Raw genomic sequence first — 17,430 nt, 5'->3', positions numbered from 1 at the left:
CAAAGCCGTGACATATCTGAAACTATAAGAGAAAATAATAATTTTCCTTCTGATGTTCGTAACAGTTTAAATGTATTTATTTACAGAATGAAGAGGAAGTTGTGAATAATGGTCCACTAAGCGGCGTTGTTGTATATGTATGTAAAAAGTTAAAGGATCAGCATGAATCTATTGCTAATATTGTTACACAATTGAAAGGAGAAGTAAGATGGCAGTACGACAAGACAGTGAGCCATGTTGTGTTTCAGGTATTCTCAATCGCATGATTACTTTTTTCATCTTTGTGTTTAGTTTACAGAATTAACTTTCATTTTCATCCCTGAACGTACATTCAGTCTTGTAATTAATCTGTTAAAAATTAACGATTCAGTCAATGAAAATTTTTGTTTATTTTTAATTTAATCAATTAAATTTTCCAAGAGTTAATTTTTATTTGATAATCGTTAAAAATAGTAGCAATTAAAAAACTAATTTTATTTTTTCCTGAAAACCATGAGAAATGGATATTTTTCAAGGTTATTTTGCGATTTGTTTTAAAAACCATGTTGGTTCTACGACAATACTTAGCCTTATTTTTCAGACTTTTTTCCCAAAGTGAACATTGTGGCCATAACTTGTTTTGAAATCTTGGTCAACGTTGCCTTTCTTTAAAACTGGTTAAACCGGTAGCTGTAATAATATCCATTTAACGGAGCTTAGTCTTTTGAGAATAACGAAGATTTTTGATGGTCGGTACTCATTCAATCCTGTACACACAAAATGTTGTTGAACCGGCATTTGGGGTTGTTTGAGATTTGTTCCCTCACATTTTTGTTTCTTTTGGCAATGTAGCGGTCAGGTGTGTTTTTGAAACATTAGTGACCATCTCATTCGGCAACCTCTGGTTAGACCATCGAGTGATAATGCAAAGTGCGAATATCATTGCCATCTGCTACAAAGGGAGGGGAAAAAACAGGGAGTAGGGAGTTTAGCGGCTGGTGTTCAAGAACGATAAAAAAAGATAACATATCGGTGTCAAATTCACAAATGTTAAGCATCTACGTCCTGCAGAAATTTTCTTTCTCTTGATGTTTATGACCAGGAATACAGAAATAAATAAATTAACACTACTTTCATGTGAATACCGTCCTGTAATATACAAAATAATATCTAACTTTTGGGACCATGAGTTTACCTACTTGTCTGATCAAAGTTACCAAAGAACATTTAGTTTGTTTAGAGTGGAATCCGAATCACTGATTTTGAAATTTTACGTCCGATCGCAGTCAAAATCTATACAGCAAATTCTTGACGTCTCGTGTCCCTACCCTCAAAATTTAATGTTAGAAGACCGAAAATTGCGCTGTGGCGTGGTGCATACATACATACAGACGGGTAGATGTAGATCAAGTCGTCCCAGGAGCTCACTGACGTTCGGCAATGATGGACAGTAAGTATCACGCTTTAATAGTTAGTTACGCGGGTGACTCCCATACCTTGCGCTTTCTTGCCTGGTCCCTTCATACAAACCATACCAGGGTATAAAATTTTAAAGAAAATTTAGAACGGAGGCGGGGGAGAGAGACGAAATAAAATTTTCATAATATAATGAAAAAGAAATTGATGATACAAAATTAATTCTTACCTGAAGTTTCCAGTTGCATCTCAACTGATGTTAGAATCATGAGAAGCAATTTTCGGATCAACTCTTCTACCTTCTGTTTGGGTTTCTAGTTTTTTCACAGCATTGCATTTTTCATAACGGTTCTTCATTCTTTGAACTAAACCAACTATTTCTTTCGTACATGTTTTTCAACGAACTCGTATGGTCGATTTGTTATCTGATGGAGTTTGAGTTATTTTAATAAATTTGCTGCATTGATGTCCTTTTCCCTTCCCCCCGTAAAACTCATGTTAAACGATTCCAAGTTGTACGGAGACAGAGAACCAACATATACTGTATCAACGAATGCCTGCGATTTTTTAATTTTAGAACCGCAATTTAGCAAAGAACGCTTTGTTTGCTTTCTGAATACAATACAAAATCTTGTTTCCATGATAATTTTTTAAATTTATTTTTTAATATCAGTTCTACAAGTGGTCCAGCCTTCGACTACGACACTTTCTCGCAAGTTAGCTGATAAGCATTTAAACAATACAATAAACGTTAAAAACAAGGGAGAAAAAAGAGAAAATAAATTGCAATTTATCACATTGACCTGCTGTGGCCACGAAAAAATCATTCATTTGAGAAGAAAATAGCCTTCAGGAGCACTTTCTGGCAATTTTCTTTCTCTGGCACATTTTATTTATTTATTTATTTACGAAAATAAAGTAAAATAAAAATAAACATATATTTAAAACAAGCGTTAAAAATTAGAAGTTTTTAAAACAAAATGTTTAAAACGTATATAAAATTTGTCTTAAACAAAATAACCCTGCTATTTAGTTAATAGAAAAAATCATGGAAGCTCTCTTTCTATATACATAACAAGAAACAATGATTGTCTTTCTTCCATAGCAGAGTTGTTGGTTGAAATATAATTACAGACATATCGATAGTTTTAAAGTTAAAAGTAAACTTTTCAAATACAGTATCATTTAAAAATATTTATCACGGTTTAATTCTATGTATATTATTTTACAATTATAGAGAAATTTATAACCATTAGATAGATTAAATAATCTGAAGATTTGTTCTTAACATTTTTGTTTCTCTATCGTTAGAGATATATAGTTTCTTTCTACATAATTGACTTAAACGTTTTTTGTTCGTCATTTCAACACATTGTTTTGTAGAAGTGTAATATCACATCATTTATACAACATTATCTAATGTCGCTGATATAGTTGATATACGTATATTGTGCAAGATTCTGACGATTCTTAAGAGATTCGAGTATTCTAGGATAATGTACACTTTGTCTCAAAAAGGTTGAGCGCATTCTTTATTGCTCTTTTGAGGCAAAAAATTTCTAATTCCAACTTCGGGTATCTTCGGAAAAAAGTAAAGCAGGTTCGAACTTCGAAGCCAACCTTTGCAATCGAAAAAATTTTGCAAATGTGTTTTTCATCTTTTAAATATAATAAGACTTGTTACCCAGTGTATAGAAAAAGCAATATTGATTAAAATACTTAATGATACAATATTTCGAAACTTTGTCAGCACATGCTTGTTTGTCATTTAGCTCTCCATACGTAATGGAACATTTAGATACGTAAACAAATCTTTCCATATGGAAAAGAATGGAACAATATGAAAGTTAAGACGTAGAACATAAATCTCGCCTGAGTACTGAAATAAAAATCAAAGCAGAACAAAAACAGCGTTTGCAGTGGATATGAATGTCTTAATTATCTAGAGACCCTATACATCGCTAGAAGCATCTTCCGAAGAGTGCTTGTGTTAGCAGTAAGCCGTTGAATTTCAAATCGTAAGGTTGAGAGTTCGATTCCCATCTGAGTCAATGTTTTTTTAAGTTATATTTTCCGCAATGCATGGAAAATTATATAAAATAATTACATTAAAATACATCAGTTGTATGTATATATAACATAATCATTGCAGAACATAGTAATTATTATGGTTAAAATATAACATCTGAGATAGATGTTCACAATACGTCGGTATTATATATGAGAATGTTAAATACAAATTAAGAAAATCGTTTAATAGCAATAAATAAATTATGTAGTGTATTTATTTGCAGCTATTTGTCATATAGAGGTTACTTCTCAACATTCATATTACAGCATGTCATTTATGTTATTGAAAAATTATCTGAGGCATAAAAAGAGGGTATAAACAGAGAATCCAAAGTCAGAACGCTCGCAAGAAATTCATGAACCCCAAAGGACACGTGAGCAGACTGGAATTGTCCTTATGAAGCATGCCACAGCAGAAAGTCTTTACATAGATTTTCAATTCAATACCTGATATATGCTTTTGCAATGTGGAAGTGGTGATGCCTTAGGTCGCTCTTTCTCTCTCGCTCGCTCGCTGACTCATATATATATATATCGGTTGTTGCAAAATAAGTGTTACAACTCTTGGGAGGTAACTCCTGCCACTGAGACAAGAAAAAAGTTCTCTTGAACTTTCGGCTATCGGACATAGTTTCGGATCTACAAGGTGCCGAAAGCGTGGAAAAATGACTTTCGGACGCCAATAGTTCGGAAACTATCCAACGTAAAGAGGGCGGGTAAAAAATTCACTGAAAAAGTCATACCTGCTGTTTTGAATTTTGCATCTTTCACAATCCTACCATGCACGCGCAAGGGATTCCCCAAAGGAACATAGGGAGTTCCGGATAATCTGCCAAATGAAAATTGGTCTAAATGGATATGAATTGATAGGGTTTCTACCAGGTAACAATAATTCGTTTGTATTAAGTCGATATCTGGAACAAATACAAAATTGCGGACATCTTCATGCCCGTTGTGTGTGGTTACATAATCGCCAGGTAGGGATGCTGGCCAACAGAGACGTTCTGAGTATTAAGTGTAGCGAATTTGTACTCAAATACTCTAGAAAGACATCTGGAGTGTCGGTAGAGCACAACAGATGAAGCAGGATGATCCACATGAAGCAGGGTGGAAACACTTAACGAAAAATGCCCAGAAATGCACTCGTACTCAGTAAACGTGAGTTCAAAGCGTGGGAAATGTAAGGATTAGCGTCAAGAACATAAGAGCCATTGCCAATTCACCAATAACATTCCCTCAAACCGATGCAATATGATGCGCAAGGTTGCATACCAACAAGGATGCAACAACTGAGGCCAAGTTGAAGTTGTGCAAGGGGACTCACTAAGAAACTGGATAAACTAAAGGAATGTCACTAGTGGGATCGCATGATCGATATTGAAATGTGGTCAATGTGTGTGTTGATATCGACATGTAGCTAATGAAAAAGTGTCAACATATCCCACTACTGCTGGGACACCGTGGCACGTGCGAAAAATAGTATAGTAATTACCCGGGTCTTGAATCTAAAGACGTGGGCTCCCAGTAAGATTGGAAACTGCGACTACGCGAGCGAAAGCGAACGCTCTAGCCTTGAGGCTTCGAGAGAGCCTCACTTTCTCTGTATTCATTTCTTTGAGGTGTACCCACTTTGGGAAACGCTCTTGTACAGCCACCCGACATGCTTGTGTGTTTCATTTTGTTATTCCTACTGCACAGTTGTAAACAATCAGATCTTTAAGACATTCTTCCTATTTCTCATGTCGTTTTATTTTCCATATGTATGGTATTCCAGCAAATGTGTTACATGTGCCAAATTGGATCATTTTTGTCTTTGTCTTGGCATGTGCACTGTGTGTAAGATACGAATTTCTGGATGCATTTCCCTATATTTCGAGTACGTCATATGTCCCTGAAAACATGGGACATTATACAAGTTTGTTATTTTCAAGCTCTATCAGAATTTGAATCATGGATTAAGAGATTTCTTTTCATATGTGTCGACTGTGGGACAAAGTTCCAAACAAACAGGACATTGATACAATCGTGTTCTAGTTACGTTCTACCAAAAAGTACACCAGATGTAATAGCATAATGTACAACGTTGTTTTCCTAGTTTTCGCACGTGGGACGGTGTCCCAGCAGTAGTGGGACATGTTGACATTTGTCCATTAGCTACATGTTGATACAACACACACATTGGCCACATTTCAATATCGATCATGTGATCCCACTAGTGACATTCCTTAGTTTACCCAGTTTCTTTGTGAGTCCCCTTGCACCAGGCATGTAGTCAAGGGGTGGGTCCGGGGGGTTCGGACCTCCCCCATTCGGATCTAGAAATGAAAAATATTAAGGAAGGATGAAACAAAAAGAAACGAGAAAAAGATGAATCAGCGTCAAAAATATAAAGCTACAGCAAGTGTTTGGTTACTCTTTCTTATTAGGAGCTTTGTGTGGAGGAAACCGGGGTTTGGAGTTGAAAATTGGTATTATTGTAACGAAGCATTCCAAATACCACCTATCTGCATGGATAACATAGACTCTCAGGTAAAACTTAAGAAATGCCCAGAATCACCAATAATAGCCATTTTAAATTTCGCGGCACCTCTAATCCATTTTATAGGATGTCTTTACTCCCAAAAGAATATCTCGTTGCTATCCTTGATGGCATTAAACGAAGATGAGAAAAAGAAGAAGAAAGAAGACAAATAGAACCGAGTTCGAGTGACCTCGGAAGTCTATATCTTTTTCAATATTTTTTTTTATTTTCTTTTACTCAAGATTTCTTCATAGTTTTTCTTCTTAAAATACTTACTAACATATCCTCATTTTATTGTCCTAAAAGACCAATATGGGTATGTTGCCAGTAAAATAGTTTAGATTGATCTATCCCCTGTTGTGTAACCACAGTATTTCATGTCACAACCCCTCCCCCCCCCACTCCTCCGATTACGAAATCCTGGTTAAACGAACGAATATATGTTGCCATTAAAATAGTTAGAATGATCGTGCCCCTGGTGTGATAACAACAGTATTTCGTCACGGACTCCCCTATTTCGATATCCTGGCTATGTGCCTGCCTTGCACAGTTTCAACTTGGCCTCAGTTGTTGCATCCTTAGCGGTATGCAACAGTGCAGATCATATTGTATAGGATTGATGGAATACTATTGGTGAATTGGCAATAGCTTTCATGTTCTTGATGCTATTCCTTACATTTCCGACGCTTTGAACTCACGTTTACTGAGTACGAGTGCATTTCTGGGCATTTTTTGTTAAGTGTTTCCACCCTGCTTCATGTGAATCACGCTGCTTCATCTGTTGTGCTCTACCGACACTCCAGATGTCTTTCTAGAGTATTTGAGTACAAATTCGCTACACTTAATACTCAGAACGTCACTGTTGGCCAGCATCTGTACCTGGCGATTATGCAACCACACACAACGGGCATGAGATGTCCGCAATTTTGTATTTGTTCCAGATATCGACTTAATACAAACGAATTATTGTTACCTGGTAGAAACCCTATCAATTCATATCCATTTAGACCAATTTTCATTTGGCACATTATCCGGCACTCCTTACGTTCCTTTGGGGAATCCCTTGCGCGTGCATGGTAGGATTGTGAAAGATGCAAAATTCAAAACAGCAGGTATGACTTCTTCAGTGAATTTTTTACCCGCCCTCTTTACGTTGGATAGTTTCCGAACTATTGGCGTCCGAAAGTCATTTTCCCACGCTTTCGGCACCTTGAAGATCCGAAACTATGTCCGATAGTCGAAAGTTCAAGAGAACTTTTTTCTTGTCTCAGTGGCAGGAGTTACCTCCCAAGAGTTGTAACACTTATTTTGCAACAACCGATATATATATATATATATATATATATATATATATATATATACACAGGGTTTTTATAAAGTCTGGACGGATTTAATTTGCTTATAATTTTCATAAAAATGCTCATAATGAAATCAAATAAAGTGCAAACGGTAGCGGAAGGATTAAATTTTTAGTTGGCAACACTGTTACCGTATCAAAGATGGCGTCGGTGAAAGAGAAAGCGCAATGTGTTCTGTGGTACGCAGAGCTAAAATCACCAATTCTGGTGTGTCGAAAGTTCACCAAAGAGTTCAAAAAGGCGGCACCGACTGAGAGTGCTATCCGAAAGTGGCATGCTAAGTTCTTGGAGACAGGAAGCGTCCTGGACCGTCCTCGAAGTGGGAGGCCGCCAATATCGCCTGCAACAGTGAGCAGGGTAAGGGAAAGCATCATCAACAGCCCACAGAAGTCGATTCCTAGTGGCACCCAGTTGGAGGTGTGGCGGTGAATAAACTGAGCTGGTGCAGATTACAGGTAAAAATTTAATCCTTCCGCTACCGTTTGCGCTTTATTTGATTTCAATATGAGCATTTTTATGTAAATTATAAGCGAATTAAATCCGTCCATACTTTGTGAAAACCCTGTATATATATATATATATATATATATATATATATATATATATAAAAGTGGATATATGTGTGTGTTTCAACATAATTATGATATGTCTGGAGCAATTTTAACCATATTTCTTAGTCTGGAAAAAGAGTACTGTCGGGATACATATCAAAAATGCTAGAAAAGAATCGATATTAGTATCGAATCTATAGTTTCGTGGTCGCTTAGGTAAATAGTTCTACTTTAAATTCAAGTTCAATTAAGCTCCCATTAGTACCCAGGATGGTTACGTAGCGACATAAAAATATCGAAATCATCCATATTAGAGTCGAATCGTAAGTTTTCAGCGCCGCTAACAGTGCCGCATTTACCATTAGTCCAACTAGGCTCGTGCCTAGAGGGCAACATATTTGAAGAGCGCAAAGTTTAAAAATTAAATAATATTATTTTTTCGTATGAAAAAGTTAAAAAATCAAGAGCAAATATACTATTTCATAAACAATCCTCTTTTACTATTCTAATATGTTTAATGATAGCGTAAGAAATCTGAAAATAATTCAGAACATTTTCCCCATTTGTTAGTTTTTGTTACATAGTAGTTGTAGCTGTAGCATCTGGTGAGTGGTATTTAACTGTAATAAAATCACTAATTAAGCATATTCGAATTAAGTTTTATTTTTAAGTTAGAGATCAAGGGGCGGAGAAATATGTAGTTATTGGGGGCGCCGAGAGCAAAAGTTCATAGGAATGCCGAGCTTCTAAATGCAGCACTGGTCGCTAAATTAATTGGTAGAAATTTTAATGCCATTTAAGACCAAATTTAGTCCTAGCGGTGGCAGTATCCGTTTGCTCTCGTAGGAGGAATGAACGGTGTTGACATCAAAAATATAAAAACAGACTGACATTAGTGTCGAATTCATAATTTTGGGGTTGCTTAGGTAAAGAGTGGCACTCCAGATGCCATGTAAGTTAAGCCCCCATTAGCACCCTGAAGGAATGTGTGAAATTGTGGCATGTAGAAGTAATTGAAAATGACCAATGTTAATGTCGAATTCATATCTTTCGGGGTCTCCAAGTTCATTGGGTGCAGTTCTGATGACCTTTAAGTTTAAGTTCAACTTCCAGTAGGAGTAAGATCCCCTACCACATCTAATAAGGAGAGTCGAAAGGAGTAACATATACAATGATTCAAAACGACCGATATTAGTGTAGAGTCCATAGTTTCGTTATCACCGAGCTAAATAGCAACACTTCTGAACGAACATGTCAACTGGATTTTGAATGTACAGGGGCAGCATCGAAGGCATTGCTCGCACAGCTTTAAGTATTTTAATGTTTCTGTATAGATGAATATTACACCGTAACTCCGGAATGAATATTACGGCGTAACCCTTTACCAAACTTTGGGGACATATTACTTTCAATCTAAAAAGAAAATATTGTAGTAGTACAGGGTGCGGCACGTAAAACCGGCCCGTCGTAATATTTTGGTATATTGTGTTTTGGCAACACTTAAATAATCTACCTTCCTACCAAGATATGGCGTGTCGAGGTCGGGTCGTCTTACGTGACCTGCAGCAGTCACGTGCAGCCGCAGCCAGTGAAACTTGTCGAAACCAGTAGAGAAAATGGCCTCGTTGTGTTAAGCCGGGTGAGTGTCAGTGTGTGATAATGCCGTATTCGATACCCGAGCGTGTTGCCATTGTGGAAGGGTTCATTCTGACTGGATCTTTTGTGAAAACAAAGAATTTGTTTCGGGAGAAATTTCTAGGACGTTCTGTGCCAGCAAAAAGCACCATTCAGGAATTGATTGAAAAATGGCGGCGTACAGGATCGGTTCAAAATGCTCCCAGGAACAGACGACCATCTGTCTGCACACCTGAATTAAAGATGCAGGTGGAGAAGATAATGACAAGAAGTCCTCGAAAGTCAACCAGGAGATTGAGTCAACAGGTTCATGCGAGTGAGAGAAGTTGCAGACATGTTTTAAGGGGACTGAAGATAAAACCGTGCCCGATAAGTGTTGTGCAAGAACTGAAGGAGCCTGACCTGCAGAAGAGGGTGCATTTCTGTTCATGGCTGTTGAGCAATGTTGCCAGTGGTTTCTTGGATCCACTAATGCTCATCATGCCACACGCGTTATTGGGCCCATATTCTTTGAGACGACAGTGAACAGTGACGTGTATATGGGAATCCTGGAGGAGTTTCATACACACTTGACCGAAAAGGAGCGTCAGTTATGTTACTTTCAGCAGGACGGTGCAACATGCCACACATCAGCTGCATCATTGTCCCTTGTGCATGAGATTTTTACACTAGAGAGGACAATCAGCAAAGGCTTGTGGCCTCCTCGGTCACCAGACTTGTCCGCGTGTGACTTTTACTTATGGGGACTGTTAAAGGGAAGAGTATACGAAACAAATCCACACACAATTGAAGAACTCAAGGCCAGGATCCAGGATGTCACCAATAGCATTACAACACAAGAACTGACAAGGGTATATATGAATCTCCTCAATCGTGCTCACATGTGTGTTGAAGTGGGCGGAGGACACTTTCAGCACCTGCTGTGAAGGCTGCTGTGAAGGTGAGTAGTCATATTCAATACATTACATTTCATTTATGTGTTGTAGTTAATCATATTCAATACATTACATTTCATTTTATGTGTTCACTTTACGGGCCGGTTTTAAGTGCCGCACCCTGTATAAAGTTATGGAAGTTGGGAGGAGTGACATGTAAAAATAGTGTTAAACGATTGGTCGTAGTGTTATCCATTGTTTTCTGGGCCCTTGAGATGAATAGTGAGGCACTCAATGGCGTTATATCCAAATTCATCCCCATCTTCACAGGATGAGGGGCTCGGAGATATGACCAATAAAATGTAAAAACTTACTTAAATATTTCTAGAATTGACAGTTTACTGAGGTCGCGAAAGCGTTTCTAATAACTTTGGAATGTAGTTTTTACCCACTTCAAGATGGGCTTTTTAATCATATCAATTTCTCACCGTGAGAAGAAATGACCATTACAACTATTATATTAAGCCAACCTTCGCAATCGATGAAAAAACTGTGTGGATGTATGTTTCGTCTTTTAAATGAAATAAGACATGTTAAAATCAAAGATGGAGTGGGTCAATGGGTCGATTGGTAAGTGGGTGAAATGGGTCAAGATTTGTGAGTGGATCAGTGGATCGTGGGTCAAAAGGACGTGACCTACCGCGAAACACCACTCACCGTGACTCACTAACCCACCGATCCATGCTGTTCAGTGCATTGTAGACATCATCTTCTAAACACTGCTGAGCTTGTCGACGTTTTACTTTCAAGATCTGCATTTTTCTTCTTTTTTCATTTATTTCTAATGAAGAAAGTTGAGGCACTTTTGGATTTTGATATTTGCAATTGTAAGAGTGGCAATAGCAATAGGAGTTCGATTTTGAGATGCAGCCTGTGAGCTTTTAGAGGAGCTAACTGCTGGGAAAAACATTTTTGAATCACCTGTAATATATGAATTATTATATAAATAATTGAAAGTAACTATGTCTGCGTGATCATCACGGTCAAATTGCAAAGTCAGAGAAATGACGTTTAGTATATAATTAGGGCCCAATCTCAACTGTGAAGTTATCATACGCGTATCACTTTCATTATAATACGTAGGTGTATCGAAAAAACGTTTCTTTCGAAATCGGCTCATTCCACGTCAAATCACCCAGAAAAAATCCGAAATGTCACCCACCGATTCAGATTTTAATGGAACTTCGTATACTTGTTAACACTACTATGGTATGAAGACCTGTAAAATTTTTCTTCCGAAGTCCTAATAGTTTGTGAGAAATACGAGACCAAAATTTCAGAATTTCAGGCATCCCGGTCGTTCTCGAGGCCATCTAATATTTCGTAAAGCTTAATACAAAAATTAATATCTTAGTATCTGCGCAATGTATCACTTGGAAATTTCTACCCGAGGTTTATGTAAGTCTGTAGAGCTAATAAAAAAGCACCATCAAGATTGCTGTACATAAAGGGTGAAAAACGCACCCTTGCACTTCAAAATTAAATTCCTAATTTTACGTAATGCATATTATCGCTCTGAGGCGGACCAATTACCTTGCCGCTCTCTTTTAAAAATTCAACCTTAAAGTATGTTCTAAGAGATTGTAAAATAAAATTAGTGTTTTCTTGAATGCTTCGGTTCGTAATTCTCGTTTACCCCTTCAAGGTCAACGCGCCAACTTTTCGTATCATCTGTAAAATGTTATTGCTATTGATGCAAGCAAGGTATTGGCACATCATTACTCGATTCACTCACACAGGTCTCAAGTAATTACTAAGTATACTAGTCGAGTCAAAATACGGTTTGACCTGGGCAAAATTGCAACTTTTAGTTTTACACATGCATTTTGTTTAGGTACTTCACCTGATGAAAATATCCAAAATCGGACCACGGGAACACCCCCAAAAAACGGTTTCAAAATGGCGGACTATGGTTTTTCGAAAAAATCGTAGACCTTTACGTTGGCGGCTCTAGTAGCCCTCCTAATTGACACAGATACATGAATGATACCTCGTTGGAACGCTCATAGACCACAAATTCCAACGAAGTGACTTTTTTATCCATCATGCCCAACCCGTAGAAGAAGAAAAGAAGAAAGTCGATTTTTTGTTTTTTTAAATTGATATTTTTTAGACGCTGGCAACACTGTACGTCCCCATACGCCGGCAGAAAAATTCCCACACGTAGACCAGACATTGGTAACAATAATATAAAAAAATTAAGTATGTAGGTTCAACAGTAAGGGAGATAAAAGTTCGGAACCGCGGACCAAGGAGGGTCACTCTGTGTATTTTTACTGTGGTCTAACTTCTGTTTCTTAGATCTAGCATCCTCCCTAATTGTCACAGAGACATGAAGAATACCGCGTTTTAAAGCTTATGAAACCCCCTTGACAACGACGTATCGTTTGTACTCTCTGTGCCCAACCTGTAGAAAAAAAAGAAGAAACCTTGAAAAAATTTTGAAAATTTACACTTTTACCTTTCTTGGGCTCTGGCAACCCTGATAGTCGTTCTACGCATGAAAAAATCTTGTTTCTTTCTTTAAATCAAAGGTCGCTTTAATATACGTACTATACATAAAACAAAAATATTCTTGAGCAAAAGAATGGGAATAACGAAAGACTTTGGGAGGCAAATTACACATCTACATCGTCATTGCCTACGCTAACACTGTCCTCACCATATTCATTTAAACAGTTGAAACATTCGGTTTCCTGGCACACACCACAAGCAATAGCAAATAGAAGGTCATACCATAATACAGTGTACAAGACAATTCGTTTTATAGAAACATAACACCTATATGTAAAGCAAAAATATTTTAAAGCAAAAGAATGGGAAGACGAAAAACTTTGGGAGGCAAATTACAAATCTACATCGTCATCGCCTACGCTAAGACTGTCATCACTATATTCATTTAAACAGTTAAAACATTCAGTTTCTTTGCACACACCACAAGCAATAGCACATGGAAGGCCATGCTTTCTGCAAGTACAATACGTTCTTTCACACCCGGTAGCACAGTTGCAATGAACAATGGTGAGCAAATTTCATACCCATCAAACACGATGGTTGATGTGCCATATTTACGAACCGTATACTCAGCAAATGATGCAACGATATTGTCGTACGAACTGCCTTTACGCCATGGTAGTCTATGTAACAGAAATCCTCCGTCTAAGACATACAGAATATTGTCTGGCTCCGTTTCCTCAAACTGTGCGGTCTGCTGCTTGCTGAACTCTAGTATCGCATGGGCCAGTGGGGCTTTTGTCTGCCTTACGCATCATGCTGGGCGACTCAAATAAAGCTGGTGGGTAGGCACATAATTCATGCGCTAAGGTCTCCTCTAAAGATGTGCTGCCTGCATTAGCGACAACTAACAGTCTTTGAAACAAAAGATTCGAATCGACGGAGATATCGCTGCTGATTTTAACACTACTCGGGGATGCTAGAGTTTTGACTATCTGCACGTTTCCACTTCACAGTGAACAGGTCTTTGCCAGATAGTTTCTTCGCAAGCTCTTCCCCAACTGAAAATAAATTATGGACGTTGACCGAGGAATCCGCTGTGACGTCAGTGGCAATGTTTCTCAACAATTTGTCTCCGTCAAATGGTGAGATGGGCTGCAGTCGTGCAAGAATGCGACGTGTGTCACTGATATCACGTGACATTCTTGACGTTTCGGCTTCTTTATGTTGTTCGCTAGTGACATATGCTGTGTGAGTAAGAGTTTGCATCGCCAGATTGTACTCGGAGGATGCTGGCATTGAGAGCACCCACAAAGATCGTTGCATCCCCGACATTCCACTCCCATGGGTTAGACCTCCAGTGGATGTTAGCGATCTCATCAGAACCTGCTCTATTACTAGATCAGAGGACAACCCAGCCCAATAACGGTTGCTTCTAATAACTCCGAACCCATTTTAAAAACTTTCGTGAACTGTTGGATTAACCGATGGCAGCGTTAACATTGTTTGCAGGTACAAGCACGTCGACTTCAGATAATTGAAGTGTCCTGCTGCAGCGAACATGGGAATGTACTCTGCTATAGCATCAAGGTGATCCTCCCAGCTTCCTGTTCGGTCTGCTGCCAGAAGTTTCCTTGCTGTAGCCAACATGCGCTGGTATGCAAGCCACAACTGACTTGTTTTTGATGTGTTAATAAGTTCGGACTTTCGTTCTCCTATTTTTTCTCGGGCTTCTTGAAGAAGAAATGGAGCACTAGCTCGTTACAGTAATCTCACCCGACATCAGACTCTGGTAGAGAGAGTACGCATCGTTGATAATTCTATGTGTTCCGTTATCGGTCTCCAGAAAAACATTCTCCACAAGCAATGCACTTAATGCCAGGTCAACCATCATGTGCGCACGGAAGGCTCTTGCTACGGACTTGCCACTTAATATATGTACAACCGAATTTTCTGCACAAACCTCATGCAAGATTTCACGTAAGCCTGAACCTTCCATCAGGGAACCAATTGCTCCTAGAAGGTTCATCAGAGTATGAAATGAGCCCAACGGGACAACCATGTCCTTAATACTGGTGTTATGTGCTCTGTTATGCGGGATACGTGAAGCTTTCCGAAACAGTGGTTGGTCTAAGGTGATGATTGGTGTGACTTTATATTTTCTCGCAAGATTATTCAGGTACACTAAAATGGAATAGATGCATGACATATCAGATGGATGGAAGTCAATAATCGGTAAGCAGAGAACAGTGAATTTCCCTGGATGATGAAGAGATGGATCTGCGTGAATGGCCCGCATCATTCCTGACCAGTTTGATGTGCGTGACGGAAAATACCAGAAAAGTTTCCACAAAATATCCAGGAAGCTTTCGTTCGGTGATGATGCTGTTACCAGTTCACAGTTGACCTTTTCAAGAATAGCCCTGGCTTTAGTGTATGCGTGAATGGAAACACTGGCAAGGGACTTCACATCAGCATCAGAGACGGGCTTCCGAAGAATGGTTAGACAGGTGGTAGTGGATGGAGTAATGGCCGACAACATTCCCATACCATGGAATGTGCCTAAACCACTCAGCGTTTGGAGATCATGGTCTACATTATCCGCTGCAAAGAGGAGAGTCTGGTCTGCTGACATTTCGACCACACGATTACCAAATGTATTTGCAGCACAGCGTTCAAACCACTGCATTTCCGCGTATGAAGAGCAAAATCCCAGGTGATGCAGCGTGTCAACCAGGTGTTTCAATCGATAGTAGTGGTGCAGCTGCACAGTAACACCTAACTGCAGAGGAGCTAATATAGCTCTTGGTCTGGCTGCTTGTATCAAACACTGGCCAATCGATGCTATTTTGGTTTCATTGTCCTTTTCGGCAAAAAGTGTGGCAGAGAATAGTTTAAGGCTAGGTGGAATGTACTGAAAGGATTCCTGAATGGTCAAGTCGCTGGGTGAAGGATGTGTATCACTTCCAGTTTGTAGTTTGAATTTTATGTCGCTTTTGATCAGTCGAGCTACGGTTTCTATTATTCTATTTTTTCCTTTTCTTCATCATATTCTCGTGGTAAATCACGATATGCCGGTAGAATGTGATTGGCAGTTTCTCGGCAGTTTCTGTAATGAAGTTGTTTTTTCCACTGTCACTAGAAATTATAATTTTTTCACCGACGTACTCCATTCTTTGACACTTCATGTGTCTGTCATATGCAATGTGATCAGTCCCTTCAAGAAATGTGCCTATTTTTGTAACAAGTTCTCCCACAGTTAGTTGCTCATCATCGTGCTCTTCCAAATAACTAAAGATGCGCTGAAATGCTCGGATTCTCTCATCATTTGTAGGTCGGCCAGCCCGGAATTTTTTTGACACTGACTGATTATTGGTTCAGTATTGTTGAGAAATTGCTTTACCTGTTCGAAAGTTGATACTACATGATCTGTGATAGACACAATCTGCTGCATGAAGATCAGATGAGAAGTACTCAATTCGACCTCGGACAGTTTGTGACCAGGTATCGTTTCGTTCATTGCAACACTTTAAAATGCTGTGTGGTAATGCTTGTGTTTTCACTAGCACATTTTCTGATTTCAACACGTGACGGTCATCAAATAAGACAGGCGTACCACAAAACAGACAGTCACTGTTGCTGTTGAAGGACCCATCCGACGAGCGAGTAACTGGTTTTTGAATCGGTGATTACGTTTTTCTTTTTAGGGCAATCGCAATATATATTTTTTTAATCAATGTAACGTTTACGACAAGAGACATGAACCACCATACCTGCAGCGGCGAGAATGTTACTACCGGGAGCCTTACTGGCATTGTTCACTCCTTCAGCTCCCTTTTCTTGAAGTGTGATGGGGTTATCGTCAGGATCTAAGCTTCTGCAATGCCTAGGTTCATGCAAGACTATGATATGTAGAAAAGCTTATGGTACCCCCTTTCCAACGACGTATCGTTTGTGCCCCCTGTACCCAACGATTATCAAGGTTGCCAGAGCCCAAGAAAGGTAAAAGTGTAGATTTTCCCAATTTTTTCAAGGTTTCTTCTTCTTCTTTTTCTACACGTTGGGCACAGGGGGCACAAACGATACGTCGTTGTCAAGGGGGTTTCATAAGCTTTAAAACGCGGTATTCTTCATGTCTCTGTGACAATTAGGGAGGATGCTAGATCTAAGAAACAGAAGTTAGACCACAGTAAAAATATACAGAGTGACCCTCCTTGGTCCGCGGTTCCGAATTTTTATCTCCCTTACTGTTGAACCTACGTACTTAATTTTTTTATATTATTGTTACCAATGTCTGGTCTACGCGTGGGAATTTTTCTGCCGGCGTATGAAGACGTACAGTGTTGCCAGCGTCCAAAAAATATCAATTTAAAAAACAAAAAATCGACTTTCTTCTTTTCTTCTTCTTCTTCTTCTACGGGTTGGGCATGATGGATAAAAAGGTCACTTCGTTGGAATTTGTGGTCTATGAGCGTTCCAACGAGGTATCATTCATGTATCTGTGTCAATTA

General features: G+C 38.7%; 1 protein-coding gene across 4 annotated transcripts in view; it reads left to right on the top strand.

The window, feature by feature from the left end:
- Positions 1 to 17,430, top strand: part of LOC145664449 (DNA topoisomerase 2-binding protein 1-A-like) — a 1,008,895-nt gene that overhangs the window by 774,982 nt on the left and 216,483 nt on the right. For all 4 annotated transcript variants that reach the window (XM_081731135.1, XM_081731136.1, XM_081731137.1 and 1 more), the window contains one exon: positions 87 to 248. In XM_081731135.1, coding sequence (XP_081587261.1) covers positions 87 to 248 — 162 coding nt within the window. The remainder of the gene's footprint in view (positions 1 to 86; positions 249 to 17,430) is intronic.

Source organism: Thermobia domestica, chromosome 11 (genome assembly GCF_964235325.1).
Source record: "Thermobia domestica chromosome 11, izTheDome1.hap1.1, whole genome shotgun sequence".
Lineage (NCBI taxonomy): Eukaryota > Metazoa > Arthropoda > Insecta > Zygentoma > Lepismatidae > Thermobia > Thermobia domestica.
The sequence above is the reverse complement of the archived record's forward strand: the minus strand, read 5'-3'. Positions and strand labels throughout refer to the sequence as shown.